Source organism: Phyllostomus discolor, chromosome 4, assembly GCF_004126475.2.
Source record: "Phyllostomus discolor isolate MPI-MPIP mPhyDis1 chromosome 4, mPhyDis1.pri.v3, whole genome shotgun sequence".
Classification (NCBI taxonomy): domain Eukaryota; kingdom Metazoa; phylum Chordata; class Mammalia; order Chiroptera; family Phyllostomidae; genus Phyllostomus; species Phyllostomus discolor.
Window position 1 is genome coordinate 5572708 of NC_040906.2, and position 20664 is coordinate 5593371.

Genomic DNA, 20664 nt, shown 5'->3' on the forward strand with positions numbered 1-20664 from the left:
GCACTGGGTATCATAAGAGTTTCGATGCTCTCCAAGTGGATCTACAGACTTAATACAAGACCAGTAAAACTCCCAACAGAGCTTTTCAGAAAACTTGATAAATCGTTTCTGAAATGCATATGAACGCAGCGGCCCAGACTACACAGAGCACTGCCAGGGAAAATCGAGGTGGCACACCGCCACGACCAGACACTCAGACTGATTTTAAGTGGGCTTGTGGTTCGGAGGATGGACCCCTTAGGATGGAACAGAAACCCCAGAAGTAGACCTGGCCCCTGGGGAGACGTGCGTGTTCCGTTCAATACACCAGGAAGCAGACACAGCGCCGCTCACGGGGGGAAGGAAAACGTGAACCCAAACCAAACAGGCAGCTACCCCTACCTCACGCCATACCTGGGAATAAATTCCGGGGGATTTTTAAATGTAACATACAGAACTGTAAAAAGATTAGACACCAATATAGGATGGTGTGTCTTTAACCTTAGAATAAGAAGGATTTCTGAAACAAGATGCAAAAAGCTCTGACCATAAAAAAAAAATGGATAAATTTGACTACATTAATATCAATCATTTCTGCTTATCAGAGAAACCATAAGAAGAGAAGACAAGTCACAGACTTGAATAAGATATTTGTTCCACATCACTGACAAAACATAAAGATTATATAAAATATAGCCCTAACCGGTGTAGCTCAGTGGATTGAGCTCAGGCTGTGAATCAAAGGGTCACCAGTTCGATTCCCAGTCAGGGCACATGCCTGGGTTGTGGGCCTGGGGACCAGGTGAGAGGCAACAACACACTAATGTTTCTCTCCTTCTCTTTCTCCCTCCTCATCTCTCCAAAATAAACAAAATATTTTAAAAAAGGTTATATAAAATATATACATATAAAGAACCACAAGTCAATAACAAGAAAACAAAGCATCCAACACTAAAATAGGCCAAAGAACACACATAGGTATTTTGTAGAAAAAGAAGTTTGAGGTAATAATCACAGGAAACTTGCCCCACTTTCCTCAGGAAAGTGCAAATCAGACCCATAACTAAACACCACTTGACTCTCCATCCACTGGCAAAAAAAAATCCACAGGGTTGTTAATATTCAATGCCAGCAAGGAGGTGGAGTGAGGATACCTAGGCAACGCAGGTGGGAGTGCGCACCGGTCCTGCTCCTTGAAGAGAAGTGCCCGGTAGAATTTACATGTGGAACATTTGCATCCTGTGGTCCAGAGGCTCCGGTTCCAGGCGTGCACACCTCACACAGGTGTGCCAGATGCCTCGTAAAAGGAATGCTCACCGAGGCATTGTGCTAGCTGAAATTAAAAAAGAATCCAAGTAACCCCTGGCTGGAGTAGCTCAGTGGATAGAGCTTGGGCTGCGAACCAAAGCATCGCAGGTTCGATTCCCAGTCAGGGCACATGCCTGGGTTGCAGGCCACGGCCCCCAGCAACCGCACATTGATGTTTCTCTCTCTCTCTCTCTCTCTTCCTCCCTCCCTTCCCTCTCTATAAATAAATAAATAAAATCTTAAGAAAAAAGAGAGAATCCAATTATTCATTGTTAGGAGGCTAGCTAATGAAGTTGTATATTCACATAATCGACTGACTACATGGTAGTTCAATTGAATAATATAGGCAACAACGTGAATCTTAAGAATATAAGATCGAGGGGGGAAGTTAGAGAATAATACACGTATTACTATTTTTATAACATTGAAATCCAAGCAAAGCTACATTCGAGATTCATAGATATGTGGAAGTATTATAAAGCCAACCAGAGAAAGTCAGCATTGACTCAGCCTGCATTGGATAATACAATGAGACTGGCTAATACGTGGGAAATCGACACATTTTCATGATTTTGATAGGATCTAAGAATAGGTGTATCTTTAATGGCCTTCCTGGGCATAGATGACATGGGGGGATGCAAGGGAGAGGCCAGGGTGGCGTGGGGGGGTCTCTGAACATGGGCCCCAACATGTCTCGCACCCCTGAGCACTGCATGCTTCTCCCCACATTTAAGCGAAACATCCCTTTCGCTTAAATCAGAGCTGTTTTTGTGACTTGCTTTGACCAGGAATGCAATGAAGTAACGTTCCAGAACTTTGATTTCAGGCCTTAAGAGGCCTGGCAGTTAGGGCTTCCCCCCTCTCAGAGGTCAGTTGCCACGCCCTTGGAAGTCCAGGCTAGGTTACTGATGGAGGCGGAGAGGGGAGGGACCCGCTTGAACGATGGATGAGGACGCTCCAGCCCACCCATCTTCCCACTGAATGCAAAGCAGGAGGGAGCCGCTAGCCCGTGAGTGCTGGAATCCGTCATGCCCGGAACCCTCACCCTGCAGAATCAGGAGAAATAATCAACTGCTGTTAGGCCATTACATTCTGGGGTGGTTTGTTACCTGGCAACAAAGGATGAGATGGTGCGTGCAAGGAATTCAGTGCTGTTGGCAGCGTTGTGCTTCCTGAGCTAGCAGGTGGGTTTTCAGACACACATCTGCCACGGGGCTTCGCCACTCACATTCCCGTGGCTTACACACAGCATTTTGCACACATTCAAGTCCAGAAACCCTTCCTGCAAACATGCACCTCCCCCGCCTCGTTTTGTATTTCCTATTAACACGTTTTTGCAATGATCCCTTTGCCATTTCTGTGAACTGCCTGCTCACATTCTTCCCCTCTTTATGGGGTTGTTCATTTTTCATGATTTTAAGAACTTTGCATATTACATCCTGTGTTTCAAAAACACCCCCCCCCCCCAATTTGCAGCTCATACATTTCTGACGTGTTTGGCTGTATATAAATTCTGTTTCTCACAGTCCAAGTTACTGTTGGTTGTCATGCTTAGGAAGGTCCTCCCACCTCCAAGATTACCTTTTAAATCCTCCCACGGCCCCATTTCATACTTACCACCTTTGATCCACCTAGGGTTTTGTTACAAGGGCGTAGGATGCAGGTTAATGTTTATCGAAATGGCTACCCAGTTGTTCCATTAAAAAGAGTCCACACGTCCTCCACTAAACTGCCTTGGATTTTAGTCAACTTGCAGGCTCCCCATCATGTCCCACTGACCTTTTCCTCTGCTACAGTGACCTCTTTAATCATGGAAGTTTGTCTCGCCCAACACCTGGAGGCCACCCACCACGTGCCCTTTCCCAAAAGATCGAATTCTATTGGCCACTTTGTGATTGTAGTGCATTTAGACTGACGTCTTTGCAAGACTGAGAACAGGTGTGTCTGCACTGAGTCCTCACAGGATTACTGAGCCTGTGACCAGCACCAAAGGTGTAGGCACCTGTCCTCATCCCTGGGGCAGGACCCAGGCCCCACCTGCAGCACCCACTGGGCCGAGGCTATGGGTGGTGCTCCCTCTTCCTTCTGCAGAACGTGGACCTGCCTCATACCAGACCTCAGCTCTGACTCACCATCACGGCTACTCAACGCCCAGAACCTGGAGCACACGACACTGTCCTTTTGCTTAAGGACGAGCAGCAGTGATGTCATCTTCCGTGTATGACCCCCCCCGCCCTTGGGGCAGTCTGTCGGCACCTAAGAGCCCCATGACCTTGGGCAAGTTGGGTAAGCTCTAGGATCCCTTTCCTTCTCCCTCACCTGTCAACTCAGAGTCTGCCGGCTCCTGAGGGGGCACCCCCCAGTCCTCGATTGGACCAGGGAGCAGGCACACCTCTGCCGGGGTCGGATGCCAAGGCCTGCTGGCTTCTCCTGTCCGCTCCCCGACCCCCCGCCACGGCTCAAAGAAGCATTCACAGGATAGGGTGTCCCCTCCCTCACCCGCCACTGCCAAGTCAGAGTCAGAAGTCAAAGATTTTTATTATTCTACAGACACTTCTGAAAAGAGATCTAATTGAGAAAATATACAAAGCGTTTCAGAGTTTTGCCTCCAGGAGCACCTGGGCCCACTGGAGGCGCCCAAGCCCTCCTCCTCGTCAGGGCTCGGGGCTCAGAACGGGTAGCATATCGAATGGTCAGTAAAAACATGCAAAAGTGAGGAGGCAAAGGAAAAAGGGTGCATCCCCCCAAAGCAGAGGAAGTTCAGAACAGAGAGGAGGCAGGGTGTGCAAGTACCAGGCGGCTCTCCTTCCCCCCCACACCACCCTCTAAAACGGCTCTAGCTCAGAGGAAGAAGCCCCGCCTACTCGGCAGGGGCTCCGCCCGACTGGGGGGGACGCAGCTCTCCTGGGCCGCCCGTTCCACCGCGGCCCGTGGGACTCCGCTTGTGCTCCTGGGGGGCCAGCGCTGGGGGCCCTGGCTCCTCCCTCTTTGGTTCCACTCAGAAAACGATTGTGCTTGATGAACTCATCCCCACCCCCACGCTCCAGCTCCCTCTGGTGGGCTGAAGGCACCGTTGGGAGCCCTGGGAGACCCCCCAGGACGGCCACCTTCCCTTGTGCTCTGGGCACACTTCCCATTCTCAGCCGGGCCTGGGAACGGGCACCCAGGAGGAAGCGTGCCATCCCGAGAAAACGTCTACGGGACTTTCCCGACGGTGCAGACAGTTCTGATCCCCACTCCACGCCCCTCCCCCACCCAGTCCCCTCCCCCAGGACACCCATGTGCCCGTCCCCTGAATCCACTCCTTCCCGTGGGCTGCCAGTGCAGCTGTGGGCCGGGCCCCCGAGGAGCCAACGTCAAGACAGCGGTCACAGAAACCACCCTGGGGCGCCCTCTCTGTCCCCCAGGCCCGGATGTCAGCAGAGGTGAGGGCCTCGAGAGGTCTCGGCTCTGGTACAGGCAGGCGGGCAGGGCTGGGCAGGAACGGGAGACGTGTCACATCTATGGAACAGCATCCAAAGTACAAGCTAAGAGGGGCAGGGGGCGGGGCAGAGAGTGGCAGGAAGACGAAAGAGGAGAGGCAGGGCGGGACCGGCGGGCGGGGCGGAGGGAGGCCTCACGCGGCCCCGCAGATGAGCGTCTCCACCACGAAGGTGTTCTCGAAGTGGCGGATGGCGTTGCAGCGCTTGGCCCCACGCTTGCTGATCCCTGGAGGGGACAGAGAAATCCCAGTGAGGCCCGTGTCCCGGCCCAGGCCTGGCTCGGCTGCAACAGCCACCGGCTTCAGAGCCTGCGCGGGACCTCAGAGCCGGGGGCGGAAGGGCGCCCAGGAAAACCAACCCAGGTTCACCCGGAGGCAGCGCAGTGGGAAGGCTGAGAGCTCAGAAGACCGGGCTCTGCCTTCCGCCTGCTGTGTGGCGTCAGAGGTGCTGATTAACCTCTCTGTGCCTCAGTTTCCTCACCTTTAGAAGGGGCAGCAATAATGATGGTGATGATGATAACGTACACTTTTTAAGGACATAAAGAGTATAAAATGGTGCACGGCACATGGTTAAGTGATCAGTTAACATTGGCTGCCAGCGCCGCTGTGATCTGAGCTCTGAGCTCTCTCTGACCGCGGGTCTCCAGCTCCGGGCCAGGCACTGCTGGGGGCGGCTGTGGTCCGGAGACCGGGGCAGGGGCCCCCACTCACGCCTCCGGGTGGCCCGGCGCCGCAGCCGGTAGGTGTCCTTCCCGTTGCACAGGTGGTGGATGAAGGAGCCCAGGGCCTCCTTGTCGCTGACGTGCTCTGTGACCACCATCTCCTCCTGGATGATGTACGTCTGTGGCAGGTAGGTCCCTCTCTGCAAAGCAGGTGGCCCCAGTGCCGGTCGTCAGCACCTGGGGCTCCCCACCTGCGGTCTCCACGAGCTCACCGCCCACTCCCCTGTCACCACCCTTCTGCTCACTTGAGCTGTGTCCCCCCTGACGCTGAGACGCACACATGCCCCCCTCCCTCCTGCAGAGGCCGCATAGCTTGGCCCCCTAATGTCCCCAAGCACTTCCTGCTGTGCCAGGTACAGACACCTGCACTGCCCCGAATCCTGCATCCTGTGCGTGGCAGTCTGGCTTCTCCCTGCACGGCCACTGGGGCGTGGGCTGGGGCGTGGAGAAGATGCGGCTGAGACCGCCGCTCACCTTCACATTCATGAGGAGCTCCCAGAAGTTGCGGGGAGGCAGCACGATGGTGGTGTTGAGCTCGATGACGTAGCACTTGTCCAGGGAGATGTCATGGTAGGCGGTCAGACCCTGGGAAGGGGGAGGGGTCACGTCAGGCCCTGAGGGTGAGGGCCTGGCCCAGGCGGGGCTGTGAGAGGCCTCTGGCTGAGAAGGCAGGAGCCCCCACCACCCTGAACACTCCGGCCCTCCCTCTTTCTGCCCCTCTGCTATAGCCCGGGTTCCTAGGGGGTTCCACTGACTAGATGAAAGACACCAACTGCTAAACGCCGTGGGTGTCCCAGGGGTCCTCCCTGTGGGGCTACAGAGCTGAACACGGCAACGCCCCCACTGCGCATGTCATCAAAGCCGTGAGGTCTCTCTCTGCAGCCCCGCAGCGAGAAGCGCCCAGCCCAGGCCTCTTTGTGGCGCGCACACCCCGATAAAACGCTGACACAGGGGTGCTCCAATAGAAAGGGGCACGGGCCTGACCCAGGACAGCCGGCGTCCGCAGCTGTGCGGCACGGGCAAGAAATACCAGGGCCAGGTCACATTCAGTGACGGCCGCTTCCCCGCACAGGCGGGGCAGACGTTGGCGTTGTTTGCACGAAAAGTAATATGACAGTTAATGAGCAATAATATAAGGACTGAAGCCCTGGCTGGCGTAGCTCAGTGGATGGAGTGCGGGCTGGGAACCAAAGTGTCCCAGGTTTGATTCCCAGCCAGGGCACATGCCTGGGTTGCAGGCCACGGCCCCCAGCAACCGCACATTGATGTTTCTCTCTCTCTCTCTCTCTCTCTCCCCCCCTTCCCTCTCTATAAATAAATAAATAAATCTTAAAAAAAAAAAAATATGAGGACTGACTGTGTTTTGTGTTGTCACAACAGTAAGCTGACTTTTGCCCCAGCCTGTACAACAAAAGCAACGCCTTTAAAACCTCGACCAAGCTAAGCCCTGGCCGTTGACGTAACTCTGTGTGCAGTCCAGGATGTACAAGGGACCGCATTCTCCCTTTGCGCCTGTTCCTTCTCCTGACTCAGGTGGGAGGGGGCTGAGGGTCCCGGGGCCGCCCTCTCCCCTGCCGGCCCCGCCCTCTTCCCGGCCTCACCCGCTGGAAGTCGTGGATGATGTCGGCGGGGTCGCCGCCCCCAAACTGGGGCACGGGCACGTTGATGCGCTCGTAGTTGTCTTCCAGGTAAATCTTCACGTCCTCCTCCAGCTCCATGCGCGTGTGGGCCTGGGAGGACAGCGAGTCCTCGTAGAAGACGCCGCAGTGGAAGAAGTTGTCTCGGGCCAGCTGCGTGAGGCGGGGAGAGAGACACGGACTGGTCACGCGGCGCCCTCGGCACAGCCGCTGCCGCCTGCCCTGCCGCCTCGTGCTCCGAGGGCCTGGGGACGCGGGAAGGGTGGGGCTGTGAGGCACATTTCCCGGGCAGAGAAAATGAGAAACGTGGGGAGTCAGAGAGGGGGGGCTGGCACTGGCACTGGCACTGCCTGGGGGGACAACCTCTCTGGGCCTCAGTCTCCCCATCTGTAAAACGAGGTGCTCCCTCAGACTTCTTCTGACTTCCGAGTCCACGAGTCTGTGCTTGGGAAATGGGGGCACCTGAGGGGGAGCCCCCGAGGTTGTTGGGAGGGTCCTCAGGGGCAAACATGGGAGCTTGGACAGGACAAGCTGGGCCCTGGGGGTGGGGGGCGGCCCCCACTGCTGCCACCACAGGGCACTCACCCCTCTTTCCTGCCCCTGCTGTGAGGCCCCCCCCATGCCTTGGGGGAAAGGTGGGGGGAGGAGCTGAGAGGCAGCTCCTTGTGATCAGAGCTGGTGTCCAGCCTCCCACAGCCCCGCCCACCTTCCCTGGGCCCCAGGCCTCATGAGAAACCTTGACAAACGCCACATCCTCTATCGAGTGGCTGGTGTAATCGCTCCATCAGTAAGGGAAAGGAGGCGGTTTGACTTGACCAAGGCCATGTGAGTGGCCGGGTAGACCAGTAGACCCACTTGTACTCCTCAGGGGGCTCCTCCATCTGTGCCCAGGCTGCCAGCCTGAAATGGGCAGGACCCCCCCGTTGTCCCTCTGCAAGCTCCCAGGATCACACACGAATCCCACGGGCCCAGGGCCCAGACCCAGAGGCTGCTGGGAGGTGCCCCGGTCCCTGGGAATTGCGGCAGGTGGGGCACCCTGGGGTGAGAGTGGGGGCAGGGAACAGAGGGGGCCAGAAGCCGGAGTGAGTGGGTCAAGGGAAGGGCTGTGGCCACAGGGGAGTGAAATGCAGGAGCAAGTGGAGAGCAGGCCGAGGGGGAGGGGCGGGCAGGAGGGACAGGAGAAAGGTCAGCAGGTTCCAGGGGGAAAGTCCCAGGGAACAGAAACTCCTCAGTAATTTCCACCGTGGGAAAACGGGGATGACAACAAGGGAGAGGCCCCATGTGTGGGGGTTGGGGGAGGTCGCCTGGGTCATGAATGACTGGCAATCCTCAGCCTTCTGGTCCCTCCGAGATCCCCCGCTGCCCTTACGGTTCTCCTTTTGAGCTACCTTTCATTGAACCACTTTCAGTTCTGAGAACGTGGGGGGGCTCTGCCCCCCTCCCTGGTCTGGGCTGAGCGCAAGATCGCCGTGGTCACGAACAGGGCTCTGGGCCCGGCTTCCTGCCCAGACCGGCCGCGGGGCGGAGGGCCGGGGGCGTGGCCGCGGCCCGCCCCTCCTCCTTCACAGGAGGTGGGGGTAGGTCCGTCTGCAAAAACCCACCCTCCGCCCGTCTCGTTTTAATAACCCAACAACCAAAGGCGAAATGGAATCCCCGAAAGCCTGACCCACAGGCACGAGGTTCGGACTCGGGAGGGATCGCAGGGCTCCGACTTCCGCTGGACCATCGGAGTCTCTGGTGGTCGAGGCCCAGGGTGACACTGTGGGAAGGGGCTGCGGGCCCCACGGGCCCAGATTCCTACCCTTGCTACCCCCCCTGTGGACTGTGCTCCTGGGAGACCTTCCTGACGACCTCAGTGTGTCTGATGAAGTGGGCGAGGACCCTCGTCCAGTGTCTGTGGGAGTTAGGGCCCCCAGGGCCTAAGGCCGAGGAGGCCCCAGGGAGGATGGCAGGTCCAGGGCTTCCTGCTGCCCCTCCTCACAAACCCCCAGCCCCTGGCTCTCGACCGTACCCACGGCCCTCCCCTGTCACCGCCCACACCCGCTGAGAACGCGCCCAGTTCCCTCTCTGCCTCCTAGAACACGCTCCCCCTCCCCCGGCCCGGCCTCACCTGGGCGAGGAAGAAGTATCTGTAGATGTACACGGAGGCGAACACCAGGCCCATGAGCAGCACGACCATGCCCATTGACAGGTAGCACACGCTGCCCACGGAGCCCCCCTTCTTGTGGCGGTGGTAGGGGGGCCGCTCCTCCTGCGGACAGCAGGGCAGGGTCAGCGAGGTGGGGGTCCCGCGCCCCGGAACCCTCCCGCCCCTTTCCCGAAGTGGGACCCCACGCTGCTGGCTGGGAGGGAACCTTAGGGTCAGGGAGGGAGGGATGCCTCCGGCTCTCCCCAGCTTCCTCCGCACGCAGAGCCCGAGACCCCCCACGAAACCACATGAAATGATCTGCAGGGGCTCAGCAGGTGCACGTGGAGTTCCCTGAGCCGTGAGGCCCCGTCGAGAGAGCAGCTGTGACCACAGCATATTCTTTCAAACACAGACGGAGGCACAGACGTAGCCTTAGTGACTGGGCCAGGCCTAGCTACCCGTAGGAATTGGGGTGCTCTGGGCAGCAGGGAGCCAAGGGGGCGTTTGAAGTGGGGGTGACAAGATCCCCCTGAAGTCGGGAGCCCACAGGGCACCCTGGAATGGGGGCAGCGGGAGGGAGGGGCCGCTGATGGATGGGGCGGGGCTCCAGGAGGCCCACGGGGACCTGGCGCCTGTCTTGGTCCCGCCGGGCAGCACTGGGCCCGAGGCCCACGCCTCGCACAGGCCCTGCTGGCAGCATAGGGCAGGCTGTCAGAAGCAGAGCCTGCAGGGCGAGGTCCGGAGGTTCCCGGAAGCCAGGGGGACTTGTGCCAGGAGGGAGACGTGGCTGTGGTGGCAGCAGTGGCCACCAGGGAGGCCAGAGCAGGAAGCTCCTGGTGGAACCCTGTGTGGGAGCCAGCCTCGGGCTTGGGGCAGGAGCTGCAGGGCCACGGGTGTCTGGGTGGGGGACGAAGGGACACAGACAGCTTTACTGGGATGGAGAGGCCTGGTGACTGGTCTCTCAACCAGCTGTGTGACCTCGGTCATCTCCCATCTTCACGCCTGTCGCCCTTACCACCCTGTGATGCCGCAGAGCAGCCAGGCACCATCCCACCCCTCCTCCACTGGGTCCAGAGACAGCCAGGGTGAGGCAGAGGCGGTACCAAGGACCCCTGCCCACCCCACCCTCTCAGACCTGGGCCAGTGGGGGGGAGAGGTGGGAGCTGCAGCCCAGAGCCCAGGCCTTCCCTGCGCCTCCCTTCACCCTGTGCAGGTGGCAGGAGGCTGGGGACACAGTTCAGGTCCAAGTTCCCCAGGACAGACCCATCTCTCTCGGCACAGGAGATCGTCTGGCAGGGATGGGGCTCACAGCCTGCCATGCCCCTCGGGTCCCCCCAACCTCGGCCCCCAGCTCAGCACACACTGAGGGTACGGCTCAGGCCTCACGGGATGGGGGGGTCTCATCAGAGGGCTGATGCCTCCCTGCCTGGGGATGGCAGTAAAGGCCTGGAGGGCCCCCCCCACTCCCTGGGCACATCCATCACCAGGCCACCTCGGCCACAGGGTGAGACACAGCACAGAGAGGTGCCCCTACGCGCCCTGCTCCGCACCACCCCAGCTGGTGCTCCAAGGAGCTCCCCGGTCGGAGCCAGAGGTCTAACCCGCTGCAGGCCTGGGGCTGCCCCCCACCCCGGCCCTGCAGCTTGGGGTCCTGGGATTAAGACCCGAGAAGTGAGAAGGAAGTCTGTGTTATCCACCCCCCTGGCTGGCATCTCCTCGGCACCCTGCTGTTCTCCCCCGCAGGCACCAACCTCAGCCGCAGGACACTTGGCCGCTGCCCACATGGCCCCGAGTGAGGGCTCCCACTTCCCCGTGGGCTCCCACGGGCGGTGCAGGTGGGCGGCTCCAGAGCCAAGCTCTGCCAGCTGCTCACAAGGAACCAGCCACCGCAGGGGTTCCCGAGGTTGGGAGCGGGTCCTAAGGGAGGCGGACCCACCCAGACGGCAGGCAGGCCGGGCCACCGGTACCAGCTGTGAGCCCTGCCCTTCTGGGGCCACAGGGCTGAGAAGGGCCCTAGGCCCCACGGGGGCAGCCGCCCCTCCCCCTGCTGGGCTGGGTCCCCGGTGCAAAGGGCACACCCAGGCCCCCTCCTCACAGGGTTTTGTCCTGAGGGGGATTTGAGGGGGACGACAGGCGACAGAAGAACCTGAAAGCCCTTGGTAAAGGACAGAGGGCTATGTGAACACAGCAGATCTTTATCAGCCAAACTCTTCCTTTTTCGGGCCACCACCAACCACGGGCGCAGCTGTGCAGGCTACGTGTGGGGGGAGGGGGTCAGGCTCACGTGCCTCCCAGCAGGAAAACCGGAGAGGCAAGCTTGGGAGAACTGCCTAAGAAACCAGCAACACAGTCCCTGCCTTGGGCTGCGAGGGCCTGGCCCCCAAAGTACATGGTCAAGGTGAGGCCCGACAGAGCCGCCTTTCTGCTTCTGGCTGGGTCAGGAGTTTCCGAGGGGAGAGGGAGGTGGGGAGAGGCGCTCAGACAGCACAGAGGACAGAGAGGGTGGGGCTTACGCGGCCTCACTGACCGTGAGGGCTGGTGGAGGAGGGCACAGCCTCCAGCCAGCGCCCCTGACTCTGCCCTGCGCCCTCGCATGTCTCTGTGGGGGTCACTGTGGAGGTTGGGGAATCCCCCACCTTTCCTAGATGTGCAGTGGACAAATACCTCCGTGGGCATCCGCCGGGGCACACCCAGGGTTCACACCCTGCTCCCCACCCCGCCCCACCCTTCTCCAGCCTGCAGGGGCCAAACCCGTGGAAGCATTTCGGCCCAGCGGCGGTTGGAAGAAAAAGCGGAACCAGAGGCCGTCACGAGGCAGAGGGGAAACCACTGACATCCCCCATTCCCAACGAAAAGGGCCCACACCGGGTTGGGGGGGTGGGGGGTGGAGGTGGGGAGGCCGAGTCCTGCCCCAGCCCTGTAACTGCCCCCCAGGCTCCGCACGGCACAGGTGAGACGGAGGCTCCGGCTCCAGAGCCCCGGCCTGTTCTCCATAGGCCCCTGACACTGGGCACTAGCAGCTGGACAGGGGCCCTGGGGAGTGCAGTTAGCCTGGGCCACGACCTGGGGCCTCGCCCTTGGGGATCCCTGGCTGCCCGGCTCATTCAGCAAGACGGCCCGGGGCCTGCTTCTGGAAGCCCCTGGAAGCCCCCAAGCTGCATCCTCTGTCCCGCTGGAGACCCCAGGAAAACGCAGCCCCCCCACCCCAACACGGGAAGCCATTACCCACAGCCAGGCATCTGGGGGCTTCTACTTAGAACGCAGGGAAATATTGCATACTGTTTCCATGGCAACTGGGCTTTCTGAGCAAAGTGCCTGGCTGTGTACTCTTGTGGGGCACGTGAGCCAGCCCTGTGGGGCCCCCCCCCACCCCCGAGAGGGGCCTGGGCCTCCGCCTTCCCGCAGCCCCACAGCGCTGCTCATTATCTGATTTAGCAAAGCCAGGGCCGAAAGGGTTGGGGAACTGGGCCAAACGGTGCAGAAACTTAGCAGACCCCCTCGGCGCCCCAGCTGCACCCCCTCGGTGACAGCATCCAAATTAACAGCAAGCGGCTTCAGCTACAGTTGCAGGCTGCACGAGGAGGGTGCCTGGGACCCAGACTCCACTCACTGCGGGCCAGGACCCTCGGCTGGCGGCGAGGGGCCTGCCCTCCCCTCCCCGGCCTCTTTCTTTCCTAGATTGCAGATCACAGAGGCAAGGGCGCCAGCGTGCGTGTGTGTCAGTGTTCGTGTGTGCGAGGGAGAAAAGGCCTGACAGGGCGTGGGGAGAACAGGCAGCCACCCTCAGCCCCAACCACCCCCCACCAGCCCCCGCAGCACGGCACGCAGACCTCTGTTCAGGTGGACAGACATCGGCGGGGTGCATGTCCGCGGGGACTCCCGCCCGACTTTGCCAACCCTGGAACCCCACTTCGACTTTGCATGAGTGGAACTCCGTTTCCTGTCATGTGGCCCAGCAGCACCCAGGTGCAGGCGGGCGAGGAGAAGGGGGGGGACCCCAGAGGGCACTCCTGCGCAGCCCTCGGCTCTGCCCGGCCGGTCTGGGCGGGCTCTCTCGTCCATTCGGCCCCGTCAGGGGGAGGCTCCAAGGACGCGGCTGCTGGGGGAGCTGCTCGGGGAGCTCCTGGGGCAGAGAGAGCTCCGACAGGCCCTGTGATTTCACCATAGATGTTTTTCTTTTTCTTTTTTGTCACTAAGAAAGACTCGTTCTCCCTGGCACTGTGCAGACAGCCTTGAACATGCAAGGCCAGGCACGGAGGAGTGGAAAAGAAAGCAGAAACGCCGTAGCTGACAGAGCCCCTCTGGGAAGGCCCCGGGCGGGCCAGGAGTCGGGCAGCCCCAAGTCCCCCACACTGTCAGAGGGCCAGCCGAGTGCTGCCTTGTCAAGAAGGTCCTTTCATCCCGGCCGGCCCTGGGGGGCCTGTGGGTATTGGAGCAAGGGGCGGGAGGACTCCAAGTCTGGCCCGATCCACCCTTTCTGGCTGGCACAGACCCTCCCCCAACCTCGTGGGAGACCCAGCTCCCCCCTGCCAAGGGCCTGAGGCCAGGGCACACAAGGTGAAATCTGATTCTCAGGTATGCAGGCTGGGGAGGCAGTGACACAGGGGCCATTAATCAAAGGCAGAAGCCAAAGCGAAAATTACAGCTCCGGGAGGACATGACGTAGGGAACAGGTTTCCTTCCCCTCGCAGCCCCCAGGCTGGGCCGGGCCCCCACAGGCCCACTCCTGAGCGTGCATCTACGGGTGGACACAGGCAGACTGTGGGAGAGGGGACGGGGCCGAGAGGTCCAGGGCTGGCCCAGTTCACTGACATGCACCTGTCTCCTAGAGGCGTCAGTTTAATCCCCCTCCTGGGCCCCCACGGCTCCCCCCCCCCCCCCCGTGAAGAACAACGTGGCCAGAAGGTGCGAAGAGGGTGCGCTTCCTCCCCATCCGCGCAGGCTGCTCATTGTGTCGGAGGCAGAGCCCCCACTAGGGGAGAGTGGGCAGCAGCCGGAGGCCCAGGGGGGCCCCCACCCCCAGCCCTTCCTGGGGCATTGAGGCACTTCCTCCCAGGAGCACAGGTCTGGGGACAAAAATCCTCCTTGTGCTTTGGTTTCTGCTCAGAAGCAGGGGGAGCCCGCTTCTCAGGGTGCCGCTGCCGAGGCCTCCCCCGGGCCCCGGCCTGCACACAGGTCAGCATCTCAGCGCCGCGGCCAGAGGGTGGCTCACCTCGGGGAGGCAACCTCAGACTGATCTGTCCCTCCTGTGGTCCCTTCCTCGGCTCTGAATCTTACTGCCCAGTCCAGTTCAGGAAGCAGGAAGGGGTCCAGAGTCACCCCCAGCCAAAAGAGACCTCCTAATACACTTTCCTCTGCATCCCCACCAAAGCGGCACAAAACCCAAACGCTCTGTCCTGATGAAGCAGCTCCCGGGGCCTCCCAATCGGCCTGCCTGTCCCACCGGCCTCTCCTTCGGGGCCCCAGGACACGGCTGACACTCTGTCCTTCGCTGCATCTGTGAATGCCGGGGCCGGCTGTGCTCACTCCCCGGACACTGGGCGTGGGAAATGTGCCCACTGGCCAGGCGAGGGAGGTCCCAAGAGGCTTGCAGAAGTAAACTTCTCCCAAGACCCTGATTCCCACAGAGCCAAGAGGGAACACCCAAGCCCCTGCGGCGTCCCCTCGGGCCTCAGCAGGTATAAAAGTTCACTAACATGCACAGTTGTGCTAAAGGTGTAGGCTCTTCATCCTCCTCCTGGGCCCCCCTGAGGGGACCCTGCCCAGCAAGGGCTGGGGCAGAGGTTTGCTGGGCAGGCTGCAGGCCAGTGCAAACAGCTCCAGGAAGGTGGGGGTTTTTCCATCTCACGCTGGGTGCGGAGGAAGAGACGGTGCTTGATTTGGGAGCCAGAGGCTGCGTGTCAGTTACTGCCAAGGTGCCGCTGGCACTGCCACCCCGCCCACCCGACGCCATCGGCAAGCTGCTCCTGGAGAATGTGCCGCTCCTGCAAGATTTGGTGGACCTCCCCGTGGAGCGGGAGTACATCTTCCTGTTGCCCGGCTGGCCCTCCCTCCTGCCTGAACCCACAGCTCTCTGAGGCAGGGGCCTGTTGTCCAGGCCAGGCAGCTGGGAACAGGAGCAAGAAGGCTGCCTTGGCCCCCACCCGCCCCATCCCTGCACTCTCCAAGACTGAGCAGAGGGGGGAAGGAGGCTTGAGAAGCGCCCCTTGCAAACTTATAAAGCTGCAGACCAATGTTTAAATACGGAGCGCCCCTCCCCCATCCAAGTATCAGATAAACATGGCGCTGCTCTGGTGGGGGCTCACAGCAACCCCCCCCCCCCCCCCCCCCCCCCGCTCCTCCCCACAGCCGGTCGCTGATGCTGCGGTGACCACAGCAGGGCAGGGGAGGTCACCCAGGCTTCTCGCCTGACGCACTCAGGATGCAACACCAGTGTCTTAGGCCCCTCTCCGGAGCCCCCTCTTGCAGGGCACTGGTGTTCCCCTGCAGGTCCTGTCATACCCGGGGGTGGGAGTTGGGGGGGTCGCGAGGTGTATCCGAGCCCTAAACTCAGGAAGGGTCTCCGCGCTGAGGAAGAGTCCTCAGAAGCTAGCCTCAGGGAGAGGGAGGAAGTGGACAAAGACTTTTCTTCGAAGTCCTGTCTCGATGGGGGCTGGGGGCCCTTGGTGCTCCCCAAGACCGTCGTGGGCGACACTGCGCAGACACTGGAAAGCCTGGCTGGCAGCTCTTCCCCCCCATCACCTCCCTGCCCGCGCCACGCGTCCTGTCCCCTCCGGGCCCTTCCCCGGTCAGACTTCACGCCGCTCAGTTTTCCACGGCGGAAATGCCTTCTCTCCCCAGGCGCCTGGCAGCGGGAGGTGGGGGGAGGGCGCCGGCGGGGGGGGGGGGGCGGTGTGCACCGAGGCCGGCCAGCACAAAGCGCGCCCAGGAAGCAGGAGGACACCCGCGCACTGGGGGAGCCTCCCCGCGGGTGTAGGGGGCAGCCTGAGCGTGAGCCAGGAGAGGAAGAGGGAGGGGACACCGAGTGAGTGAAATCCGGGCACTCAGCCTCAAAACCCCGAACCTGGAACCTTGAACCCCGAACCCCGGACCCCGGACGTGTGACCGGGAGGGTTGTGGTTTATTTCCACTTCATCTTTCACCACTTTCTGAGCCTCCAGTCCAGGTACAGAGCAGCAGCGCATGCTCCGCCCCAGGCGGCCCCCCGTCTGGGGTGAAATCAATAGTCCTTCTCCCAACGTTGGCACCAGCCTCCCCAACCCCGTTTCCGGCCCTTCCCCGCCCATCACGACCCACCGCCCCACTTTGGAGAAACTACGTTCAACCTTCCTCCCCTCCCCCACCTGGGGACTCGGCTCTCGGGCCCTCCCCCTTGATTGGAACCAGACGCAACCCCCGCCCCCCCCACCACCAATGTTCCTCGAACTTCTTCGGCCCAGCCCCCTCCCACTACTTGGGGGTTAGGCTCCTAGAGCCCCTATACTTTTGGAAAAGCCCTTGAGCGCTTCCCCACTTAAGGGCCAGCGACTCTGACCCCCCACCTCCCACACACTGGACTTCGGGGTTCGGCTGCCGTTTTAGGACCCAAGCCCTCTCTCCAGTTTTGGGTGGAAGACCGTGCCCGACTCCCATCCCGGCTCCGCAGCCCCGGGGCGTCTCGGCAGTCCCCGGAGCCAACGAGGCGTGCTTGGTCCCCCCGCCGGAGTCCCCGACCCCTCTCACCCGAGCCGGCGTCAGCAGGATCTCAGCAGCCGGGCCGGTCGCCGGGGCCGCGGCCGAGGCCGAGGCCGAAGCCTTGTCGGCCTTGTCGCCCTTTACGCCGGCCACGGCGGGCTGGAAGCTGATCTTCACCATGGCTGCTCCGGGCCGCGGGTCCGCCCTGCAGGCTCTGCCGGTGCAGCCTCAGCTGGTGCAGCCTCTCGGTGCAGCCGCGCTCCGCACTCTGCAGGCACCGGAAGTTTGGATCCCGCTCGCGTCCCTTTCTCTAACCCCACCTCCAGCCCCCACGCCACCGCCCCCAACAGGGGGGTGCCTTGGCGCCCGCTGCGCCTGCGCCCCCTTCCCGCCCGCTGGGCGAGCAGTGACCCCTACCGGGCATGGGGCTCCAACCTGGGGAGGACTACGGTTCACTCATTCACTCGTTCCCCCACTCCGTCATCCATCATCCATCATCCATCCATCCACCCATCCATCCATCCATCCATCCATCCAGGCATGGGCTCAGAGCTCTTCCAAGCTTTATCCCTTTCAGCTCCCTCTCCAAGACCAGAGTCCCCAGCACACACAGTCCATTAAAACTGTGTTTGCTAGGCAAGTTCCCAGGCTGACTCCCCGCCCACGCCACTTCACACCCTCCTCTTGGGACACTCAGAGCCTCCACTGTTCCCGCTCCTCGCGCCCTGCTCCGGTTTCTCCCGGGTCCCGGGCCCTGGGAGGAGGCTTCAAGGCCAGGCAACTGCTTGCCTGCATCCTGCATCTTGCGTTCATCCACACCTCCAGTCCTTTTTCCTTCATCCTTCGTCTCCTCGGAACCCTGCCGAGGGTCCCTGGGATGCACGCAGAGGATGCTGGGAGTAGAGGAATGAAGGCAGCCTGCAAAGTGTGGTGGGAAGGGCCACAGGGCAGCTGTCCTTAGGCTTGGTTTCCAGTTGAGACTCTGCTCCTGCAAAGCATCAGGGGTATTGGGTTTTCTGAGTGACCCTGTGTGCCAAGCACGTGGCAGAAAGCCCAAGACCCAGCAACCAAGGGCCTGGTTGCGTTCATCCCTCCATCTGCCAAATTCTCTCCTGTGCATTCTCTCCTCCCATTTTCATCCCAGCCCCTGGGACCTCCTGGTGCGCTGTGCTGGTGCCAGACACAAGGACTAAACCCAGGTCACGGAGCCAGCAGGGGGCAGATCCCCGGTGGGCAAGGCAGGGCCATCTGCCTGAAGCACCCGTGTTCCTGAGGTTTGCACACGGACATACCTTCTCCGGGAGGCCTTCCCTGGACGTTCCGGCCTGGGTTAAGTCCCCCTACCTGGTGCACCCTCGGCACTGTGTGTGCTTTCCGTGTGCGCCTTTCCTGAGCCTTGGCCTTGGGCCCCGCACCAGCCAAGCGCCAGGCCCACGTCCTACTGCAGTGATTCCTAAACTTCCTGGTCTCACGGCCTCCAAGAGCTTTGATTTGGGAGGTATGCCTAGCAACATTGACTAAGTAGAAATAAAACTCAGAAAAACTTAAAACACAAAAGAACCCCTCATTCATCAGCTGTCAACGGAATGCCACTGTATGTCGTGTTGCTTCTAGAAAATTCCACTAACGAGAGAAAAAGACTGAAAAAGGAAATTAGATCTTAGTGTTATTGCAAACGTAGGTCTGACTTTGCAGACTTCCGAGACGGGCCTTGAGGGCTCCTGGGGTTTCCAGCCCACACAGACCTCCTGCTCTGGCCAATCGATGCCCGAGGATCCTCAGGCCATGGGTTCTAAGACGCACAGTTTTTCATATCTTTTTTTTAAAAGATTTTATTTATTTACTTTTAGAGAAGGAAGGGAGGGAAAAAGAGAGAGAGAAACATCAATGTGTGGTAGCTGGGAGCCGTGGCCTGCAACCCAGGCATGTGCCCTGGCTGGGAATCGAACTTGCGACACTTTGGTCCGCAGCCCAAGCTCAATCCACGGAGCTACGCCAGCCAGGGCTCAGTTTTTCATATCTTAACATCTCTGCAATCAAGAGTTTTTTATGGTTAAGATTAGGAGTGATTTTCCCCCTTACACCTAAAGCCACCGTGTGTCTTACAATACTCAGTCTTAGAGCTGGGGGAATGCAGTATCACCAGTCAATAGCCCACGGGGCTCCTGGAGGCAGCGCGAGGCTAGCACCACACACTCAGTTTTGTGGGTTCAGGTGAGAAGAACAGCAGAGTGAACTTGGGGGCCAGGGAGAGCAGCCAAGGCCCTGTGGAAGATGCCAGATCTAGGCGGGAGCTGGAAAGAAAGGGTATGGATGGGGGACAGGGACAGGGAGGCATGGGAGGCCTACTGGGTGGGGGAGGAGCGAGCCGGGCTGGGTGCCCTTGTCCTGGCATTTCGGCCACATCCAGTCCGTGTCCTCTGTCCTTTTGCCCACACGAAGAGCGCCTCCTGCTCTTCTCCCTGGTCCCAGGGCCCGCTCAGGTGCTGCTGGAGAAGGGCCACCTCCTTGGCCCTTCTTGGCCACAGAAGACAACGCTGCAATGATCGTGGGACTGTACCCGTCTTTTCAAGACACGGGCTTCACTTGCTTTGCCTGTGGTGTGCCCAGGAGTGGGACTGCTGGGTCCCGTGGGGGGCTCCTTCTTCAAATGTTTGGGGACCTCCCAGGCTGTATCCCTAATGGCTGCACCTGAAAACTACAATGAAGAAATGGAAGCGACAGTTCCTCTGAAAAATCAGGAGAAAGAGGCACATCTCTGACAAATCTAATAAATAGGAGAGAAAATATTAATAGGAGAAAGAAGATGTAAATATATATAAGGTGGATATTATAAATGACAATGTATTATATACAGTCCCATCTAATAAATATGAATATTCCAAAGTGGATGATTTTATGGAAAAGTATAAACGGCCAAAACGGACTGAAGAAGAAATAGAAAATCATCATGCCCTATAATCAAGGAAATTACTTAAAAGAGTTCTCAAGCAATTACCTCAAACAACGGCTCTGAACGGCCGACCACTTAGCTGGGTGGTTCTTTCAAACTAAAGGGACAGCTCGTCCTGTTGCTGCTTCAGTTACCTTCAGGCGTAGACTAGATACTCCAACGCAAAAATCTGACAAGTGACAGAAACATAATAATGTTCGTTATGAATAGAGACACAAGAATTCAAGGGGACATTGGAGGAACAGTGAAGTGCCAGCAAGTAGAACTTCTAAGAATAAAGACAGATTTCAGGTTTGGAAATCTATTGGGGGAGAAATCGCTTGGCAAAATAATGCTTAAAAGTAACAGCTATTCAAACTTGAAAAGGATAAAGAAAATAGAATATTATGAGAATGCCCACAAAACCTGCTATCAGTACTTTTGTTATATTGCCTCCAATATTTTTTACTGTGTATATGAATATGTGTGTGCTGTGTCTCCCCCAGAACTGGGACAACAGTGTGTGTGTGTGAGTGTGTGTGTGTGAGCGTGAGTGTGAGTATTCTCAGCTAGGGGTGATTTTGACCTGTAGGCAGCAACGTCTGCCACAACTTGGCTTTCAGGGCCTGGTGGGTGCTACTGGCCTCTAGTGGTGAGAAGCCAGAGCTGCTGCTGACCACCCTACAAGGCACAGGACAGTGCCCACAGCAAAGGATTATCTGGTCTCAAATTTCAATTGTGTCGAGGTTGAGAAACTCTGCTTAACAGTCTGTGTTTTTCCTCTTTGATTTTGGCATTTTCTC

The 20664-nt window shown here is 59.3% G+C and overlaps 1 protein-coding gene across 1 annotated transcript; it reads right to left on the bottom strand.

The window, feature by feature from the left end:
- Positions 1-3806: 3806 nt before the first annotated feature.
- ITM2C (integral membrane protein 2C) lies at positions 3807-17750 on the bottom strand. Its single transcript, XM_028509862.2, has 6 exons — positions 16978-17750; positions 9238-9378; positions 7092-7280; positions 5965-6075; positions 5480-5630; positions 3807-4995 (listed from the first exon to the last, which is right to left on the bottom strand). Exons 1-6 carry the CDS (start codon positions 17107-17109, stop codon positions 4904-4906), a joined length of 816 nt encoding a protein of 271 aa, XP_028365663.1. The 5' UTR covers positions 17110-17750; the 3' UTR covers positions 3807-4903.
- Between the last annotated feature and the right edge of the window lie 2914 nt (positions 17751-20664).